The 21982-nt window shown below is 43.9% G+C and overlaps 1 protein-coding gene across 1 annotated transcript; it reads right to left on the bottom strand.

Moving 5' to 3' along the window:
• Window positions 1–2233: 2233 nt before the first annotated feature.
• On the bottom strand, window positions 2234–21349 carry PAX9 (paired box 9). Its single transcript, XM_036384266.1, has 6 exons — window positions 21190–21349; window positions 20339–21012; window positions 18803–19589; window positions 16266–16408; window positions 11267–11419; window positions 2234–2488 (listed from the first exon to the last, which is right to left on the bottom strand). Exons 1-6 carry the CDS (start codon window positions 21347–21349, stop codon window positions 2234–2236), a joined length of 2172 nt encoding a protein of 723 aa, XP_036240159.1.
• Between the last annotated feature and the right edge of the window lie 633 nt (window positions 21350–21982).

The following is a 21982-nucleotide window of genomic DNA, read 5'->3' as shown; positions in this document are numbered from 1 at the left end:
TCCAGTAGAACAACTAAGTTGAAAGATAAAATCCTCTTGCCAACTTAATCACTTATCTATTTATGAGCTTTTTCTTATCTTTTTTACCCATTTTGTCTTTAGTAAAGAGCTTATCTAGTATTAAATTAAATTCTTATTTCTTTTTCATGTTGTTAAGGCTCATCTTATTTCAACTATAACAGCATAAAGGCAGAACAACATCCATCATGTCACTAACAGTGTGGCAGAGTGGAAATGCACTTGTGTGCACTTTAACTTTAGTGGTTTCAAAGAAACATTCTTGAAAAAGTGTTCTACTGAATAACGAGGGTTTCAGCATCTCATTAAAGCTAAACAGCTGTTGGATATCTTTGAGGCTGAAGAAAATTAATCGCATCCAAGATCAGATCTTTGTTTCCTTGGGGCAAAAATATAATATCTGTGTTCTTTACAGAAATGTAGTTCTGTTAGCAATTTTTTAGTGCAAGAAGCAAAGGTGGCAGTAGCCAGAGAAGTCCATCCATATTTCAGTGGACATACTGCACATGACATAAATACTGATTACTTAGATTGTTATGAAAATTTACCCACAGTTGTCTTGGTGATGAAAGCTGGAAACCCACAAAAAGATAACTATATTTTAAGAGGGAAATGTATTTTACTTTCTCACTGAATTAGTGTTTAATATGGGATGCAGATAGAACAATATATGAAGAATAGTATTTTCTTCTTTGCTTTAACTATGTCTACAGTAATTTAAGTTATTGCAAAACACTTTTAAAAATACACAATATATTAATAGTCTATGATGGATATGAAATGTCACACCAGGCTTTTTTTTTCCACATTCATATTCTGAACATACCTACAGCATGGGAAAATCATAACAATAGTCAGAACTTTATTATTGCCCAAGGAAAACAGGTAAATTTTCAAAAATCAGAATTTTAGCTCTCTTGGGATTAAAGTTGAAAGCAAAATAACTGGCATGGAGTACTTGCCACTGCATACAGAAATGTAGAGAGGAAATTTGCTAATATTAAATAATATCTCTGTTTGTAGCACCACCACCAGTATACCTATAAGGGGAAAAAATGCTTCAGAACAACAATGTAAACTTTACCAAGAGCCATACTTTACATTCATTAAAGCAGAAAGTAAAGACAAGGTCCTCTTTAAAAATTACAACATAATCTGGACACAAGTGAGCTGAAAATGATGGTACAATTCTGTTTCTCAGTAGAGTTTTTGACTGATAGGGCTTTTTAAGCATCTCCGCACAGGTTGCACACTAACAGCATTTTCCTCTACAGTTTTCTGTTTTATTCAGGTATTTCCCACCCATATTTCTGTTTGTATACCTCATATGAATGTGTTGTTTCATGAATCTGGGAGGCTGGGTATAACTGGAGAGTTACTTAGCTGGATTTCTGCCTTTGACTCTTCTGCCAAAGAGATAACTATCTCATAAGATGATGAAGCCTCCGCTGTAGGCACAAAAACATGACCAAAAACCCCTACCTAAAACCTCATCACCCATCACCCCACCATGCAACGACATAGAAAATAACTAGAAATCTCCTTAACTTAAAAAAAATAAGAAAAAGAACAAAGAAAAAGGTAAGAAATGTACTGGAAGTTGAAAACAAATGCTGTCAAAAGCCTCTATTTACAAATGGATAAAATCACAAAGATCTTACTACTGCCTGACGATGGCAACATGCCAGAAGAATCTGAAAGCCACCTATTGCCTTCATTCTATGTTTGATTACCAAAACCCAATAAAACAACAATAAGGGACCTCATAATAACAGTGGATTGTATAATCTCATCAATTAAAGGGTTGGTCTCTAGGCATTTGGCAAACACTTCCCATTCAGCCACCTTTGCTGATTCAAGGCATAGCAGAATTTTCTGTAGTGATTTTTCTTTATTGATTTTTGCACAAATCTTAGTAACAATTGCACATTTAGAAAGTTTGTGATGATTAAGAATAAATATGTGTGGTTTGACCAGGAGAGAGTGGAACAAGGCTCCATGAGCCCTTTGAGGGACACAAAGTCTTTAAGAGCGCAACACCACACTTCTCTCAGTTTCTGATGTTGTCTTCAGCTCTTTAATCCCAAAAGCTTTAGGGAAGACAAGTCACAAGGAGAAACGCCAGGTGTGGCCAGCATGAGGAGAGCAGTCCGTGAGCTGGGCTCAGGGGCCGAGGAGCCGGCAAGCTCATGGTGCTCCTGGAGCAGCTCCTGCATCAGAGAGCGGAGGCCGTGACGGAGTGGCTGCCCTCCCTGGCAGTCTGCATGCCCTTGAAGGCCAGCGAGGCGGGGATGTCACAGCTGTGAGGGGACAGTGGGGTGCCCCCGGCATGCTGCCAGCCATGACTCGCCATGTAGCTGGATGGAGCGGCGCTGTACGTCATGTAAGGTGACACCTGGGCCGGCGTGGCATACGGAGGCATGGCCGGTGCGGACACGAAACTGCTGACGGCTGGGAGGCCATTGGGTGCCTGAAAGGAGAGGGAAAGGAAAAGGATTTCTAAGAGAGTAAGACACGTTGGATTTGGTGTAAAATAAGCTGCCCTCAGATGCTGCTGGGGCTTTGTACCAAAACTAGGAACAGTGGGGACACCAAGAAAGAAACCCATAATCATTCCCCTGAATTTCATGGGCTCAGTGGCCCCTTCTGCTTTTCTTTTAAGACCAGTTACCCCACTGTGATCAGTACTTCACACCTCTCCCAGCAACCTGTCCCAGACAGGGACCATCATCAGATGATGAGGAAACACACACCAAGAGCAAGGCAGGAACTGCTAAGGCCCCTGTACACCTGCCTACCTTGCCGCAAGCTGTTGTTCGTGGACCCCTCAAAGTCCATGGTTGCATCTAGTCATTACACTTGAGAGCTATTGGAGGGATTTGTAATGAGTCTCCCCCTTCTCTCTCACCTTGATGCACTTGGCAATGATTTCCACAGGTTGGAATAAATGAACTGCAACATTTACCTACCTTTCCTGAATTTCACACAGGGTGTTGGTCACTGTTGCAAGCCCAGCTGGGGAGTGCTGTGGCAGTTTAAGCTGAGTGTGCAGTGACCACAGCCATCCCAGTGGCAGGAGAGACAGACCCATCCCTGTGCCTCTCCTCTCCTGGCCCCGAAGGAGGGTGGGCTCAGCCTGAGCTGCCGTGGGCAGGTGTGGGCACAGATTTGAAAGCAACACTCCTTGGAGTGAAGAGGTAACAGTGGCTGGGGGAGGTGGAACATCTTAAACTCTTTGGTAACTGTTTGTTCAGAGCATGAGTCAGAACTTTAATAGTAGTATTATTGATGGTGACTTTTAAAAATCTGTTTTCTAGATACTTGGGATAAAAAACTTGCAAATGTTCTTTGCTCATAGTTCCCCCTGGTTTCAATAGGGCTTCTGTACACAAAACAATTGCAGGGCTGGGTCCTTTCCTGCAAGCTATTTTCCTAGGTCCTTCTGTAGGCTGGAGAGAAGAGTTTCTATTTAAATAGAGAAGGGAGAGTCCTTCAGTCAGCTATGCTATGATTTCACAATTAATGACTCCTTATTCAACTAAAAACTGTTTGGTGGTTTATTTCACACCCATAAATATTTCTTCAGCTCAACAGGTACAAACCAAGATCATTTATCTTGCTTCAGTTTCAATTTGTGTAGTGTTTGTTTTAGGATTTGGAGTGGCATTTTTTCTCAAAAATGTTTCCTATCTGGATATAAAAGAAGAGTATTGATTCATCAAGTCCTGTAGCATCATCACATGGTACAACTGGACACAAGCTGAATAGTGCAAAGCTAAAAAATTAAACAGACTTTTGTTCCTGCTAAAACTTCACGTGGAGTTAACATTTCACTTGTCAAATTTCTGCCTGATTTCCAGTATTCACCTTTAAAAAGGGCACTGGCCTATTTTCAGGCTCATGAGTTACCTACCCATGTAGCTCACAGTTCCACTGTCTAGACTATCCTCTCATTGTCATTTGGGAAACAGAGCAGTAATTCTGCTGGTCTCTGTCAATATAAACCTGTACAGCAATCTAGAGCAGCAGGACACAGCAACGGGATCCTGGCCACAAGCTTCCAATAGGAACATTAACTAGTACAAAACTTACAGCTGCATCAGCAACATAGTTGTCATTCAAAATAATTAAATACTTTGTTGAAGCTGAACTTGCTTTATTCTTCTGAAAATCCAAATATGTGATCTGACCAGTAACTTGTATTATGTGCCCCCTACTATGACTCAGAATTACTTTAGCCTCAGCTTTAAATATCAGTTCTTGCAACTAATTAATACAAACCTGCAAATAATTGCACTGCAAATCAGTAAAATTCTTGAATCACATGGAAAATTATGTCATTGAATTCACGGGAAATAAAAAGTGTGGCCCTAAAAAGCTGCTTTTCCAATGTGCAAACATGAAACAAGAATGAGCACCTCTGTTTTTTGTAACAAGCACCAACAAAAAGCTTTGCACAGGCGCAGTAGATTCATTGAAGCCAGGTTGTAACACTGGGATATCAAGAGCCACAACCCAAATATATTCTGCACAGAGGAGTACAGAAACCCTGGAGGGGTGGGTGCTGAAAAGAGAAAATATATGGGACAAGTCCCTGAAGTCTCATAGCCATTGAGACAGCACAATCCTTCAGGTTCTAGACCTCAAAAGAGGTTTTTTGGGCTCTGTGAATCCACCCTGTTCCTCAGGCTTTCCCACTCCCAAGGAGGCTGGCTACCAAGCAGTGGGCTTAAGGCTGTGCCTGGAAGCCCATTTTAAGTAGGATTCCTCATTATGAGTTCTCATCTTCTGTGACCCCTTAGCTGTGCTTTGAGAAGTGTGTTAGTAGGTATGGGGTAGATCTGTGCCAGGCAATGTGCCAACAAGGCATCTCTTTGCTGGTCCACCAATGTTCCAGCCCATGTCCTGGCCTACTGCATCTCCTACAGACAAGGCCTCCAGGGGTTCCTCAGCAGCCATAAGCAGATGACTTTGCATGATCTGAGGCAAATCTGAGCTTCTGAACACCTCACATTAATGCAGACATTATTGATAAATTCTTTATCAACAGGCTTGTTGAGAAATATTCCAATCACACATATGTTCTGTGGCCTTCTGGCACAGTCTTCAAACTATAATTCATGAAGAAGCCCAGGTTTCCTATTGAATCATACTGTAGGTGCCACTTGGGTTGTTGTTGATAAAACAGATGGAAATTAACTAAAGATTCACTAGTTTTTGTAAAAGCTTAATTTAAAAGAATACCCATACATATTTATGGCAGCCAGAACAACCTTTTTTTACACACACACACACACACACACACACACACACACACGCTCTTATTCAAAATAAAGTTGTGAAAACTGTTCTTTTTATAGCCTATTCTGAATGTGAGAAAGATCTTGCCCCAACTACTGAGGGCAGGATGTGGAGACAGTTGTGTATGGACCACCAGCTGCAACCTGTCAGAGGCCACCAATGCTGTCTGTCATCACTGCCTCACTGAATTGGTGAATCATTCTTATTTTTGTTGCACTGCTACAAAGGTTTACCACTCCAAACCATGATTCTGTGGGTGCCACAGATGCCCTCAGCCAAGCAGGCACCACTGGGATGGGCAGGCACTGGCCCAGCACAGAGTGCAATTGTGCCTCAGGGGAGGTTTGAGCCATACCCACAAAGCAGTCAGAGGCTTCCTCTGACCTGAATTGAAAGATGAGGGGATAGAGAAAATCTCACTCTATATGATTTTAAAGTATGCTACTCAAAAAACCCCAACACCCAAATTTTCATCTGACTTTCATCTGTGAAAGACTTGACCTAATAGTCTTGACACAAGCATTTTTATTTCTGAACAGCCTTAGATACAAAGCATAGGTTATCAGAAGGGTTGAATCTTGTCTGTCAATCTGGCACGTTTTACAAACATGACATTCACTTAAAATAAATGGAGGGGATTGAGTTCCATGACCCTGTATATACTGGATGAATAATTCATCCTGCAGTATTTCAATCAGAGGAAATGAACAGCAAAATCTAAACATTTGTAATTAGGAGTGCAAGAACCCCATGGTGTTTATGGATTTTTAAAACCCTAAGAATTTGTTTTAAGTGCAGAGGTTCTTGAACTTGGCTTTTAAGTTTTATAAATATTTTTTTTCTTAATTTGAACCATCGTTTTTCAAGGGAAATCTAATTTTTTTAAGCAAACAAACAAACATTTAGTTATAGCTGAACAAGAACCTTTGCTGTGTAAGAGATAAGGGTTCCCATTTGAAAGTGCCTACTTTCTGGCTTCTACAAATATCAATTGCTCTCAATTGCTGCTTCTATCAATGTTTTCAGACAACTAATGGAATAAGTATTTCCAAACTTTAGAGCTGCATTTGAAACCTAGAACACATGACCTCCCACCAACTCACAAATTCATTTAAACCTGTTCTTGCAAAGCTACCAGCAAAACAAGAGTAATTGGGTCAGGATAACAAGTTGGGTCTGGTGCCTTTCTGCCAAGTTGCTGCTGATACCTGCCAGTGACAGTAAAGGAATATTGAGGTAAGAAATCAAAACCAGGGTGGACATAAAACCTTGCTTTATGTCACACAAAATTGTCCTACTGAAACAAGCAGACTGCACGTTTTCACCAGTAAAGGAGTTGGTTGAGTAGTTTTAACAGATGGAATCTTTAGTTTTGGTCACTTTAGATACAATACTAACTAGAGACAACTTTTTTTGTCATTATTTTCAGTCTGTTTGTGATTTGCAACACAGTGGGAGTGGGTGGATGAAAAGCAAGTCTAGAACCAAGCTAATGTAGGAATGTCTTTGGAATAAGTAATTTCCATTAGTTGCTTGGACTCCTAAAAGTCAGAGCAATTCTTTCACAACCAGAGATAACCACCACATACACCTTAATATATGTTTTGAAGGTTATGCTTGTATAATGTGTTGCAGAGCTTCAGCCTCTTCTCTCCTTCATGATAAGAAGACACAAGGGTACAAGCTTTCCGGACAAACTTCTCAGTCAGCCCGTGTCAGAAAAACTACCTGATTTTGGTTTCTTCTATCTTGATCAAGAAGAACCAGAGAAAAATGCAAGCTAAATTTCACTTTTGATCCTCATGGTATAAATTCTAATTATATATTGTAATGAATTTATATTATTTTGTATCATTCTTTTCCTTCTCTGACTTTTGCTTGCTAGATATGTGTTCTCTCAGTATCAAAATTAGTTCATCTCCCATGTTCTCTTCCCATGTTGATTCTAAATATTTCAGAAAATGACCAGGAATGTAACATTCAAAATCACAGTCTCGTATTTAGGTTAGCTATCATTAATGGCAGTAATGTAAAGGATCTCATTTCAGTTTTATGTGAATGCAAACACGAGCAGATTTGATGCCACAGGTGAATGCCACCTCAATTTTACACTCTAACTCTAAAGTCAGTGTCCAAAAGAAGAATGTTTATTATTATTATTATTATTATTATTATCATTATCATTATCATTATCATTATCATTATCATTATCATTATCATTATTATTCCATTGTAAGATAATTGCTACAGTATTTAATTAAATAGGTCATGTATTGCATGGACTGAGAATGCAGACTTTGTAGAAGTATTTTAAATTCTATTTTAAAAAATGTTTCTGGAGAAACATCATAGCCTTCAAGTTGGAGTTACCTAATTGAGCAGCCTGAATGAGCTTGGACAGTGACTCAGCCCAAAATTCCCTGCTGCAGTCATCAGAAGTTCAGTCTGTGACACGGCTTAAGGGACACACCTCTGGTGAATAAGGTTGCTGTTTCCGTTTGTATCTCGCAATTCTAACACTGACTTGGATGGAATGAATCCTTCCTGTCCTTGGATCAGCAAGCTCAGCACGTTGCCTTGATCCTGCAGCACAGCCCTTCCCTGAGAGCCACTGAAACCAACCAGCAGAGGTACCAGGGAGCAGGAGCTGGGAGCACAGCAGAGTGCAGGCAGCAGCTTTCTCTGCAGGGATGCTGCCGCGGCCCCAAACACACACAGATACCCTCTCGCTGCTGGTTTTCACAATGAAAACCTTCAAACATTTTCTGGAAATGATGGCTCTTTCCCAAATGGCCTGAAAACACAGTCATGAAGAAGCTATTGCAGCAGTTGTTCTTTCCTCAGCAAGAAAAAGCATAGCAGGAAGCAAAATATCTAGTCTTTCAATCAGAAGAGCAAATCAGCACAAAAATCCAGAGGATATCTCATTTTTAGGGACATGCACATAATCAGTTAAAACGATTATGACAACAAGACAAGGAGCAATCAAACACAAACTGCAAACATCAAGGAAGCAAACATGCTAAATCTCTCTTTATAATTGGAGGTTAAATATGATTCATAAATCAAGTCAACATATGGGATCCCGAGGGAAGAGCAAACAAATTTTCCAAGTAAAACAGCAGCAGCAGGCGTGAAATGGAAATATCATTTAGGAAAATGGCATTACTAAATTATCTAAGTAATAAAAATGGAGGGTTTTTAGGTTTTAAAATCAATAAACTTAAGTAATATTTTTGTATAAATTGTAATTACTAAATTAGAGCTAAATTCTGAAACTGCAATTCAGTGCTACAGGATCAACAGGAAAAATGACGCTACCACAAATCAATTCAGACCAGTGTTCCACTAAAATTAATGTGCCTACACAGGTAAGTCACAATTACCTAAAGAAGGGTTGCAGAAGTGAACACTGAGTAAATTTCTCCAGTTTATGATAATGGGTTTTATTAGAAATATTTTTAAGAAAAAATGAGACAAAATTGCTAAGGTGTATCTGAGGTGTAAGCTAGCCAGAGTTAATCCTGCAAGTCATGGTTTGCTTTTTATAGTGCTGGAAAATATTCTTACAAAAATATTTTCATATTAGACTAAATATCCATATTCTTAGATGAATTAACTTATTTTATTGAACATATTCCTTAATTTCACTGCAATCAGCTTAAAATGAGACTCTGAAAAATTAGGACACAGACATTAAATAATTTTGATATACAAAAAAAACTTAGAAGAGGCAATATTTTGTATGTAAGATATTAATTTGGCATAATATTATAAAATATAATATTTGCCTTTATTTTCAAGAAAGAATGAATAGTGATAATGCATTGGAATTGAGAAGCTTTTAAAAATTACACATGGGCAAGGGGCTTACATAGCTGCTCTGTTGCTCAGCTGAACTGAGTTGATTTCCAGAAGACTGTGATTTGAAAAAGAGACCTTTCAAGAATGGAGAATTACACTATTTCTCTTTCACTGTAAGTTGAGCAAAGTAATGCTGGTATTCTAGTTGAAGTCACAAATAAAACAGACTTATTCTTAGAGCTGAAGTGCTCTAATATTTCAGACATAGTTAGCTACCCAATCCTTTACATTATCTCTTTAAAAGATGCCATTTTCTTTGCAGCTATTTCTCCTATTGTTAAATTCAATTCACAGCAATGTACTGCATAAGAAAATCACACTACTTCCTTCTAAAATAAAGTTCAGTCCTTTCATAATGAGCAGATCCCATTCCCTGTGTTTAATGTGCTTTTTTATTAACTTAAAGTTGTTTCCTTTACCTAAAGCCATCCCCAGCTGCAGTGAATAACACAGAAACCAGATAATATCAACTGAGTGTTTTAACTATAGTTGGGACATGCATCAAGATCACTCTAAATGATATTTTCTTATCCAGTTTTAAATCTCAGCCTCTTCAGGGAAATAAAATCCCAGTTTTGGAAATAGTAATAGTAACTTGAATTTACACACCATCACCAATCCTTTCCTGAAGGAGCCAGGGGCATTTTATGTCTTTCCCAAAGCAAACTACAGCAGAAACAGAAGAAAAGAAAAAAAAATGTGAGGGGGAAGACGGGGGGAAGGAAAAGAGGAAAAAAACACCACTCAGTCTCTGACACTGAGTAATCTACCACAAAAACAACGGAGGAAAAGAGAGAGGAGAAAAAGGCATGGTGGATAAAGGCAGACAGAGGTTGCTGTAAAACCTCAGCACATTCTGAGGGAAAAGCAGGGAGCAAGAGCTTCCAGTGCTTCTTCAGAAGTGCAGTTGGTTTAGACAGCTTTCACAGTGAAGTGAGATCTACCATGGCCACCAGGCACACACTAATATGTCCACCTAAACATCTCCAGTGTAGATTATCGTTCAAGGTCTGCACTGTCATTGAATGGTTGCTTCCCTCTCATACGCCAGGTTTAGAAGGATGATATAAATCAAAGTCACTGCCTTTCCAGTGAAGATGCTGAATCTTGGGGTATGTTCTACTATTTAACAAACTTCACAACCAGACTATTTCAAAGTGTGGTGAAAACAAATTCTGGTTGCTTTAAGCACAAAGCCTTGTTCTGATGACAAAAGCACAACTTAAATTTGTCCTTAGACAGATATGCTGGCCTTATGAGGACAATAGGAAAGCACAGGAAAAACAATCATGTCATATAAGCAAACTCCTTTGAGTTGGAATTAACAACAGATTCCCATAGTTTTAGAACAGATTTGCACAATAATTCCCCCTTGGTATTTTGGCAAAATCTGGAATTGGGCAGGGCACACATGGACTCTAAACAAGCAAATACACTGGAAGAAATAAACATTTGTTCTTTTCTATGCCATTGGTTAACACCATAATGCCTTACTGAAAGGTTCTATGAAAAACGCCTTCTTAATATTATATACTTAGCAATATATTGTAATTTCAATATGCTATTATTTAAATGAAACTGGAGGAGGAGACTTATGGACACAGACCTTCAAAGGGATTCTAGATGTCTAGAAACTAGGCAAATATGGTAAAGTCTTCACCTTGTTCTCTTCGTGGACAGCCAAAACAGCAGTCTCCTATGTCTGCTGCAGTTACTGGGAAGCTGGTACACTAAGAAGGGTGAACCCATAACCCATCAATTGTTAAATGCCCACAGTTGTTACGACTAGTTGTGTAGGCAATTCCTAAAAGCTGATAAATTGCCACAACAGACAAATTCAAACACACTATACAGTCTTTATATACTTGCCAATCTACTGCAAGAACCAAGACTGAACGGGTCAAATCACATCCAATACCCCTGCTCCTGGCACTCTGCTTCCTAGCTGTGACAAGTATCTCCCATCACTCCCACTTCATGGTCCCTGATCATGTTCGTCATGGCAGACCTCCTGGTGGGTTGGGGTCCTTTGAGCAGAAGGTGCTTAGAGTGCAGTTTGAGTGTCATCATTCCATTCACTCACCTCTCTGACTTTCTTTATTAGTTTCATCCGGGTGGAGTGCCCTGAAGCCATGTGGGTTGGTGGACAGGGCACTGTGTTTTGGCCGTGGAAGCAGGTGGCCAGTAAGAGGCAGGTCTCACAAATGGGGTTCGAATTGGGTGCCATCCAGATCACCTGGGGAGGAATCGGGTGCATGTAGTGGGATCAGCTCATGCCCCTCACCCACAACATGCAATGACAAGGATGCCTAGACCTTGAGCAAGCTGTCTTAGTGGCAATGCTTTGATAGCAGGCCTGGTCTGGAGATCCTAGTGAGAGCAACAGTGAACCAGACGGTTCCAAGCCAAGGTCTCAACCCTTGCACCAGACTCTGCTAACAATGCTTCTGGCTACTATGGCAAGAAAGCAAATAAACACCACTCCTTCACAGCTTCACCCCCCTGCTGCCTGGGTATGACTGAAGAGCAGTAGGTCCAGACCTTTGTCATTGATGGATTTTGCACAGACCCATAGCAGGAATCCAGCTGCCTGGATCCAAAGATGCCAAATCGGTAAATTTGCTAATTATTTTTTTTCAGTAAATCATGTGTGTAGGAGGACTATGTAATTTGCCATAATATTTAAGGCTTCATTTTTATGTTCTCCCCAAGTAAGTTACCCTATGTTGTGGCTTCTAAGCACTGCAGATGCAGTTGCAGATGCATGGGCACCAAATACACTTTTTTTAGTGTTCATCTATAAATGAAAGATCAGGAACTAAATGTTTGCATTATCTACATTTTCTGTGCAAGTCATTGTCCAGAGTTGCACCTACATTTGCAATCACTTGCCCTAAAATGGAGCCTTCCCTTGATGCTCTTGCAGCACACAGAGCTCACGGCCCCGGTCAGAATGCAGCCGAGGGACAGGGAGTGATATCCCAGCAATGCCAGAATCTCAATCCCCTAACAGCTGAGGAAGTTCAGCTGAGACAGACCTGAGGTAGCTGCTGCTTAGGGGTTTGGCCAGCGTGTCAGAGGAAGACTTCACTCAAACTATGTTCACAAACCCCTCTGAATTAGGAGGAGTATTTTCTGCAGCTCCAGTAGGTTTGGGATGAGGCCTCCAAACAGCACACCTTTTCCAGGGCGAGCTTGCCCTTAGAACCCCCACTTACAAGCTTTTTCCCATTAATGAGTATCAGCTCCCTTTGGCAATATGTACATCTGCTTCCTGCAATGCACACAGAAAGTCATTCTGAAAAGAAATTATTTCCAAGCTATTTGCCTCTCAGCAAATCATACAGACATATATCAGGTCTTCTTCATTTTCATACATGTGTAATTACAGATCACAACTTTTTTTTGCTTTGAACATTCATGATGTTAGTCCAGCAAGTCACAAGCATCAGATGTCTGAGGTCTGCATTTTAAATACAGTACATGTTTATTAAGCGGCTTGATTTCAAATGCAGGTTACAAATGTGTTCATATTGCAGTCATTTCAGCTATTTTTTCTTAATGAAGTAGTCAGTATAAGCTGTGCAATGCAAAAGAAAATACTCAGAATATTCATCCTTTGTAACAATAACATAATTATCTGTAGAAGCACCTGAACATCGCACTGAATGTGCCTCCCTGCCTAAATAATGCAATATAACTGAGCTCTGTATGAAATGTGTGTGACACAATACTGTCAAACTCTTGGAAAAATCTATTCTCCTTTTCAGTTTCTCTGATTCACAGTCACCCTGTTTGAAAGCCATATGACAAACCTGTGAGTGTGATACACCAGGGAAATTATGCAACTGCTTAGGTATAAATGACAACCTGGGACATCATGTAATTAAACCTAAATAGAAACTTGACATGGTATCTTTTGGTTTCCTGTGGAATGTTTTGTACAAAATCACAGTCTGCGAGGCTGAACTTTCAACTCCCAAAACCCAAATATGAATAGCATTGCAAACAAAAGCCCCAGGAAATCCATAATACATAAAATGAAAAATGTTCTACATCCAGAGGTTCAGTTTCATGTTAAACTAGTGTGACTGCATATTGTCAAGGCAAAAATGTGAAGTCCTCCTGCATTTTTTGTGGGTGAACTCCCATTGATCTGTGGGAGAAGGGCTGAAACGTAGCCATTGGAATCGATTGGAGAGGTCAACCTTGACTGCTGCCTGACAAGTCTGGGATGTCAATAAGAGTTTTGCCTACAAAAAGGCTACAGTATCCTATGTCTTAAAACAAATGTATATCATTTAAAAGAAGTGATCAAACAAATTTACTGTAAAAGTACACGAGACGTCGTTCTTTGGTCTCAATTTTTCTGGTCTTTCTCACACAGAGGGATTTCCTGGGGGGATTTCTTGAGAAGCAAAATATTATCTTCCATGATTAAGGCTGAGTGACAAGTCCTTCACTTGCCTAGTAGTTATGGAGCTATTTGCAAGCTTTGGACAGGTGAACTTTGGATGTTGGTGATGCTTAAATACATAGATGAAATTTGTTGGAAAATGCAGAATTAGCCATCACTCACACAAAATCCAATATTAATGTGCTTCAGAGCACATTTCCTCTGCTCCTGTGGTGGAATTGGGAAGCCTAAGCTAAACATCCACACTTGATTCCCTCCTTTTGTAGGCACCTCTGATTTTGATAATATAAAACATAAAACTGGAACATCACAGAACGATCACTTCTCTTCTCTGAGGGAAATCTGATGTCTGCCTCCTTAAGACCCTTAAGAGTCTTTGTAACAAGCTTTGCCCAAAAGAGATAAGAAAATAGCAATTACCCCAAAGTACAACGACAGAGCCTATTTCACCAGAGTCCTTCTGGCATATTAAGTATCTCTGAGACTTCCCCATTTTCCCACCACTCCAGATACCCCCCTACTAGATTCACAAATGAACCAACATTCTCTCATATCTCCTGCTCACCTCTTTACACCCAAAACCATACACATTGCAAGACACCATGGATCCCATGATGTCAGAGAATTTTGTAAATCTTTACTGTCACAGGCTGTCACTTCAGACTCAGTACACTTCAGTGAAAAGACAGTAAGTCAGCACTATTTGCAGCAGGAATTTGGTTCATAAATTTCACACTGTCTGGAATAAATATTTTGGCAAAAGGAATGTGGCAAAAACTGCAAATAATCACGTTTTCCCATCCTTATTTAGCATGATTTTTTTAACATATTCTTAATTAGCAAGGTAGTGAACTTGTGACAGACAAAGCAATTAATGCACATTCAAATTAATTCTCTGGATAACAATTCTGAATACTATATCAATAGACTGGTCTATGTGTTAGAACTTTCCAAAGCCAAATTCTATTTACCTATATTATTACAGGGAAGAAGCTGGGAACAACCTCCTCTATATCTTCCTTTAGAGAGCAGGGTTCTGAATATGGCTTTTCTGCCCTTTGAAACTCTCTGGACAATTTATTTGGATAAATGAATTCCATTTTATTAATAGCAATTTTCTCAAATTTTAAATAGCACGTATGCTTAAATAGCATTTATCAGGTAATCTTTCAGGATGAACAGAACTTTAAAGTAAAACTGATATCAACAATAGAATAGTTATATATTATGAAGATGAAATCATAAATATTGAAAAGAAAAAAGAAAAAAAGAAAAGGTAAAAAATAGTTTCCAAACCAGCATTGAAAATAACTCAATTTATAAAACACTGTTTCTCAACACATCTGTAGAAGTAAATGAGATCCATCAGAGGCCATGGTTTATAGCCTACGAACAAGATCCTATGAATATTTCAGCAGAACTGCACGCAGAAGGCCCAGCCTGGAACCTAAAACAATGAAGCCACAGTACAGCTGCTCTTACAGAGTAGTGACAAGCTATATCTACTATTTTTAGCAAGACTGTTAAGGCTTGTTTTAGTCTTTAAGGAAAATTGTAGAAGGAGTAGTAACACTAAATCTAAATCTAATTCTATCTTTAACCATATGGCTACACTACAGCGCACATTATTTGTGTTATGAAATGAACATAATAATAATGGGATAATAGAAAAACAAAACAAATAGGACAGCATTGAGGGTGGCATATTGTTTAAAAGGCAATATATGTAATGAAGTAGGTGTTCACTATCAGGATCTACAGTATTTCCCACTCTGCCCGCTCTTTGCGAGCGTTCCCACAGTTTGCGCTCCGCATCTTGAATGTGAGAGTCTGATTCAGCTACTCTCACCACCAAACACGAGCTACAAAAGTCTCCTCTACATGGACCTAAAAACAGACACAGAACTCAAAAAATACGTCCAAAATCTCTGTCTTTGAACAGGGAAAATGCTAAACAGCGATTGTGGGTTTTCTTCGACTTGGTTCTAAGTACAACAAATGCGTGGCCGGGAAGTCAGTGTGTCTGAGAGACCTCTGATGCATTTTGAAATGTTTCCATCACACGGAAAAAATGTTTTCAAAACCTGTGCTTTCCCAACGAGTAACAGTTGAGCCTTTTATAGCTTTTCTCCTGGCACGGGACATGATTAGCAAGTACAAAGATTTAGACAGAGATTTATTAAGTAACAGTTATATTGTGTTGTAATTAAAACTTAGGAAATTCGCCGTCTACTTAAGCGTTTAAAAATGCTTAATGTAGGAAGCAATTACATCTCATTTTCAAATTATTCCCCTGACTACGGAGCACGCTGCGGACAGAGTACAACGCGGCCGCAGGGGCGGAGGCGGCGGCGGGTCCCGAGCACCCGCCGGGCGGGGGCAGCCCCGGGCCCGGGCGCGATCGCTGCCGCCCCGCCAGCCCTCCCCAGCCCTCCCCAGCCCTCCGCCCGCCGGCAGCCAGGCGGGATGGGGCTGCTGGGCGCCGCGGCCGCCAGGCCGGGGGAGGAAGCGGAGAGAGGAGCGAAGAGAGCCAGGCGTTTTCCCGCCCGTCCTTGCAAACCAAAACAGAAGAAAGTCCGGCACCGGCTCCAAACCGAGGACGGTAGCCCGAGGCCGAGCTCAGGAGCCCTGTGCATCACTGCCCGCCCCCCGCCTCTCTCTTTACCTGGCTGTACTTGGCCTCCTGCTCAAGGGAGCTCTTCTCCAGCCCGTTCACGGCATGCTGGCTCGGCGGGTGGAAGCTGTTTCGGCCCAAGCTGCCCCATTCCTCCACCTTGGGGCTGGGGTAAGGCGAAGTGTCATTCACTGCTGGAAAACAAAGGCGCGGGAGAGAGGGAGTTAGAGGCAGAGACTGGGATTCGGAGGTGGATATGGCTTTGCTTCGGGATGGAGACGGCCCCCTCTCCCCATGCAAGGCACTCTGTGGGGCAGAGCTAAGGGGAAGCCGGACCCTCGCCCGCCACACCTCGCTGAAGCTCCCGGGAGCTCCTTGAGACGGTGATTCGTGGGCAGAAGGCAGTCAGCCCCGTCCGTGAAACCTGTGACAGAGATCAGCAACCCAGCCCAGAGCTGGCTGGCTCGCCCGTCCTCGCGTCCCCGCACCGGCGGGACGGAGCTGCCGCCCGGCGTTTATCCCCCCGGAGCTCCTAAGGGGTATTTACGGCAACCGCCGTGTGTGCATTTGTGAGTCAGAGGAGAAACAATACCCCGTGTTACAAACAGACCTGACACGCCTGCAGATAAACTGGGCTCCAAACACTTTTTGGAAGAAAAAGAAAATGAAACATAAAAGTAAATAAATAAATATATTATTTTTTTTAATTGGGAAATAAAAGGAAGAAGATAAGAAAGCGGGGAGGAAAAGAAGTAACAGTCCTATTATTTACATGCTTATCAGCCGCGCCATGGGCATACCGGGATGATTTGCTGGCGGACAAATTCCTCGAACGGCCAAATTCCCGCACCGGGGAGCCAGCGGAGGAGTAGGGGGAGCCCTGCCCCGAGCCCCGAGCCCCGCGCCCGGCCGCATCGGAGCCGCCGTGGGAGGGGGCTTTCCTGCCACACCACCCCGCCCGGCCCCTCGCCGTGCTGGGCAAAGGCACAAATCTGAAGTTGTCTTAAGAAATTGAGCTCCCTCGGCGAGCGCCCTTTTCTGCTGATCTCACACTTTCCCATGAATAGGGGCTTCCTTTCCGTGTCAGCAAGGTCAGTTTACCCTATAAATCAAGGGCGAGCAGCCCCCATCTGCGGCATCGGCCACTCCGCAGCGCCGACCCTCTGACGGGAAGGGGAGGGGGCGATTTCACACTGCAGAAAGATGTGTGCCGCTGCGGGGGCTGAGCGAGACGGGACAGATACCGGGGCACCCGGCAGCACCGTTAGAGGCCTGCCTGCCAATGTGGTGTTAATAAAGGAGGAACTCACAAAAAAAAAAAAACAAAAACAACCCCCCCCCCCAAAATAAAAAAACCAAAAAACCCACCCAAACAAAACACAAAACAAGCAAACAAAACCCCACAAAATAAAAAAAAAAAAAATAAAAAAAACCAAACCGTAAATTTCTCATGTGTTTTGTAATGCACTCATTCTTTTTAATGTTCATTGCCAACACTACCTCTAGATTGCCTCAGAGATTGCCAGGCGTGTATTTGTTAAAGTCGACTCAGAAACAAGCACATCTGTTTGTGCCAGTGAGGACTAGAATAAAGTTTATATCGTGAAGGGCAAAGAAGAACAAAGTTACATTTTTTACATGTATACATATTAAAAAATCCATGCTCGTGCGTACGTATGTGTTGCTTGAAAAAAAAATCACCTTTCTGATTAAATAAGAAGAAAATTATTCTGCAATGCCTAAAGGATCATTTTGCATTTGAAATGCTGGTAGAAGTGGATTGTTGCTGTTAAAAAGGCAGTGAAAACAGAGATCACAGCTCCTACCTCTCCACTAATACTGAGAGAAGACTGGGACACTGAGATCGCTGTAGGCAAAGGTTATTTTGGACTGTTGTTTTCAGTGACACTTTGAGTAACGCTTTCTCTGTTCGTTCACTGGCAGGGACCGAAATGGAAAAAATGTCCCTTGCTAGCGAGCGGCTGGGAGACGCGACACAGTTTCCAGGCGGAGGAACCGAAAGAATGTGCAAGGGATAAAAGAGGCAAATCTTGGGCCTTTGGTTTTCGTAGATCACCGCTTCGGAGGAAAATACACCATCAGAATGAAAGCAATTAGATGACATTTGAACTTCCTGCCGAAGCAAATTTGGGCTGATTGCGAAAACTACAGAAAATTGACTTCTCAGCAACGCCAAGGCAGTGCCCGTGACCGGAGTGCGGCAGCGAGCCTCGGTCGGGACCGGGACCGGGACCGGTACCGAGTGCGCCCTGGTGCCGCCGCACCCCGGGCCGGTCCCTCCGGCCAGCAACCCCCCTCCCGGGTCACAGAGGCGAGGACGGCCGATGTGTCCTGTTTGCTCGTCCGCCTGCAGCCCACCCAGGCCCTTCGGTCTGCCCACGTTCCGAGACGCATCCTCCAGTAAGCTCAGCGCCCTCCCCGCGCCGGGGAAAACGCCAGGGGTTTCCCGAATTAAACAACGAAACCACCTTCCGACCCTCGGAGAGGAAAGAACCCAGGAGCGAGGGACCGAACCCCTCCGGCCCTGTTTGGCTGCCTTTGTGGCCCCGGCTCCCCCCATTTCTCACCTTGGTCTGTGATGGACCGGATCCCCAGGATGTCCGTCACCGAGTGAGAGGACGGCCACGTCCTGGGCATGGCCATGGTGCTGGGGATCGCCGGCACCCCGGGAGGGGTGGACACCTTGGCTCCTGCAGCAGCAATGGGGCTGGGGTAGGGGTAGATGTGGTTGTAGGACAGCGCAGGCTGTGGGGGCGGCTGGTGCTGTTTGTAGGACTCGTAGTGACTCTGCTGAGACAGGTTCCCGATTTTGTTCCGGAGGATGCGGCTGATGGAGCTGACCGACGGCACGTTGTACTTGTCACACACGCCATCGGCCAGCAGGCGATCCCGGATCTCCCAGGCGAAGATGCCCGGATCCCTTTGTTTGTAGGTCCGGATATGTTTTACCACCGTGGGGGTGGTGACCCGAGGCTTGCTGCCGCCGATAGCCCCCGGTAGGATGGAGCCGGTCTCGTTGTAGCGAGCCAGGATTTTGCTGACACAGCCGTGGGAAACGCGGAGCTGCCGGCTGATGTCACACGGTCTAATACCCAGTTGCGCCAGTTCCACAATCCGCAGCCTGATGGCATTGGGAAGGGGTCTCCCGTTGACAAACACCCCCCCGAGCTGGTTCACTTCCCCGAAGGCAGGTTCTGCAAGCAAATGCACAAATACAGCCGTCGGACACGGCGGACGGCACAGAAAGGGGCGTCTGAGCTGCTCCTCATCACAGACAGATGTCACAGACAGGGACCCCCCCCCTCCCCGGTCACTCCACGCGCGCTTCTTTATAATAGCGGGATGCCCCCGAGGCTGAAGGAAGCGAAGGGAAGGGAGGAAGAGAAGTGAGACGTTAAAAAAAAAAAAAAAAAAAAGAGAGAGAGAAAGAAAGTAAGAAAAAAGAAAATACTGAAAAAAAGATAGTCCGTGGCAACAAATGTCGGAGCTCTCCGGACTGTGCATCAAGCATATTCCCAAAAATAAGCACATTCCAGAGATGAAAAATTAGATCGCCCCAACAGACAAGTCAGCTTTATTGCCACAGGAAAAAGGAACGCGAAGAAAACAAAAAGAAAAGAAAAACATCGTCTAAGACGTGGGGGAGGGGGAGGAAGGAAAAGTAGTTGAGGAAATTCTTTTACATCTTGGGAGAGACGAGGGCAGCGCGGTGCTTCTGAGTCGGGACTAACTTTTTAAAGACCGTTCCTGGTGCTGTTAGCGCCTTTCGCTTAACAGCACGATTACACTGGGCTGTAAAACAAGCGTGTTAAAATGTTAACTGCTACGATCGATGTCAGGAATAATATACAACGTGTCACGGGCTCCAGCCATCCGCTCAGCTGCGATCCTGCCTCGCACTCGCCTAATAACACTAATAACAAGCCGACTAGTCATTAGCTCTCTCTCTCTCTCCCCTGCTCCTGACCCTCAACATGTTCTTACAACTTGTAGGAACACGAGCAAAGTCAATAAGGGAGCCGCGGCAGTGGCAGATGACTGCGCACGGGTGCTCCCCCTCTCTTGACAGCACTTGAACCCTCCTGCGGCTCCCGGCCACTTACCCATTCCTCTGAGCGGGACACCTCGAGGCCGGCCCTAAATCCCAACGGATCCCTATGCCCGGGAAGCGGCTCCCGGCCTCCTGCGCTCCTGGTCGCACCGGCCCCGAGCCTCTCTGATCTCCACTGAGAAGGGAACGGTAGCGTGAGGAAGAAAAGAACTACAAGGAAATCTACATCCCGACAAGAGAGCCTTGACTTCTGCATTTCAACCTCAGGGCAGCGTGGGCAGGGCCGGGCTGGGCCGGGCCCGTGGCCCACCGCCCCCCCGAGCCCGCCCCTGGGGCGGCCCCACGGCCCAGCCGCCCTCCCAGTGGCCGGGGGAGATGACGGACAGCGCGGCGGCGGCGGCCCTTCCGCTCCGCTCCCTCCGCTCCGCGCGTCGCTCCGCACCTGGGCCCGCCGCGCCGGGACGGCGGCTCCGCACCTGCGGCGGTGAGTTGCGCGGGGAGCGCCGCCGGCGTCGGGGCCGTGCCGAGCGGGGCCGGCGCCGTGGCAGGCACGGCTCGGCCGGCGGGGGCCGGGGCCTCGGCACGCAGCTCCGCGGGGCCGCGGCACGGGCGGCGGGCAACGCAGCGCCGCCCTTCCTGGCCCTTTTCCCGGACTAAGCAGCCGGAGAGGGGGCTTCGAGCCTGGCAGAGGGGTTCCCCCTTTCCCCGAATGAAGCAGAGCCGTGTCTTGACACACGCACACGGTTTGCCCGCGTTGAGTTTGCGGACCGCGAGAGAAGCTCTTCGTGGGTTTGATCGCCTCGTTCTAATAAAGCACCTTTTCGCTAACGAATGTTTCGCGGGCGGTGTATGAGAAGACCGTGAGCGATGAGAGTTGCGTCGTTTTTGGTGAAAATCACCAACCGGTCAGGAAACGAGCTGCAATTTCCCTCGCCTTGGGAGGAGACGGGACGGGGCTTGTAGCGCCTGGCACTGGGATGCTGCGTTCTCCGGCCACCGCACACCGGCACCGGGATGCTGGCGCTCGCTGCCCAGCGCAGACCGGCCCCGGTTTTGTTTTCATCCCCACACTAACACTGCACAAGGCTTAACCGTAAAATGTCAATGCCTCGGAGCTGACTTCAGCTTTATAAAAGACACTGATACACATTAGCAATTAAAAGAAAAACAGGCAAAGCTGGTAGAAATTAAAGAATGTGTGGGTCACGGCGTATATGTGGAAGAAATATTTGGTTTGGCGGTGTACGGATCCTGAGCTGACCTTGTGTGTGTGCGTCTTATGCCCTACCTTACATCGTGTTGCACACAGAGATCATGGGCTTCAGCAAAGGATTTGTCTTGGGTCGGGGTTTTTTGGGTTTTTTTTGGTTTGTTTTTTTTTTTTCTGTATTAATCTATTAATCTCCTGAGATTCTTCTTTGTCGTTTGTTGTTTTTTTTTTTAATAGAGTCTCAAAGGTACAGACTCTGTAAATTAAATAAAACGTGAAAAGAAATAAGGCGGTGGTCCTAGTGCACAAATTATCAGCAAGTAAACCACAAAATTTATGTCGCTGGTGTGCATAAACATAGTCTCGATATTATTTTAATTGAAATGTAAGATATTTTTAGGAAAAAAAAATGAGCGATAATTCAGATCCTGCACATATCGCAATGAACAATCCTAACTGTGAATAAATAAGATGTTGCAGGAGATC

This window comes from Molothrus ater, chromosome 6, assembly GCF_012460135.2.
Source record: "Molothrus ater isolate BHLD 08-10-18 breed brown headed cowbird chromosome 6, BPBGC_Mater_1.1, whole genome shotgun sequence".
Classification (NCBI taxonomy): domain Eukaryota; kingdom Metazoa; phylum Chordata; class Aves; order Passeriformes; family Icteridae; genus Molothrus; species Molothrus ater.
Note: the sequence above shows the minus strand (reverse complement) of the source record. Positions and strands in the feature narration are given on the sequence as shown.

What these genes read in the sequence shown, in the direction of transcription:
- PAX9 (XM_036384266.1), bottom strand. Translation starts at nt 21,349, where the DNA reads ATGAAAACAAAACCGGGGCCGGTCTGCGCTGGGCAGCGAGCGCCAGCA. An exon ending in TGTCCCGCTCAGAGGAATGG is followed by an intron (nt 19,590 to 20,338) that starts GTAAGTGGCCGG and finishes CGCTTCCTTCAG; the next exon opens with CCTCGGGGGCATCCCGCTAT. An exon ending in CCGGTCCATCACAGACCAAG is followed by an intron (nt 16,409 to 18,802) that starts GTGAGAAATGGG and finishes TTTGTTTTCCAG; the next exon opens with CAGTGAATGACACTTCGCCT.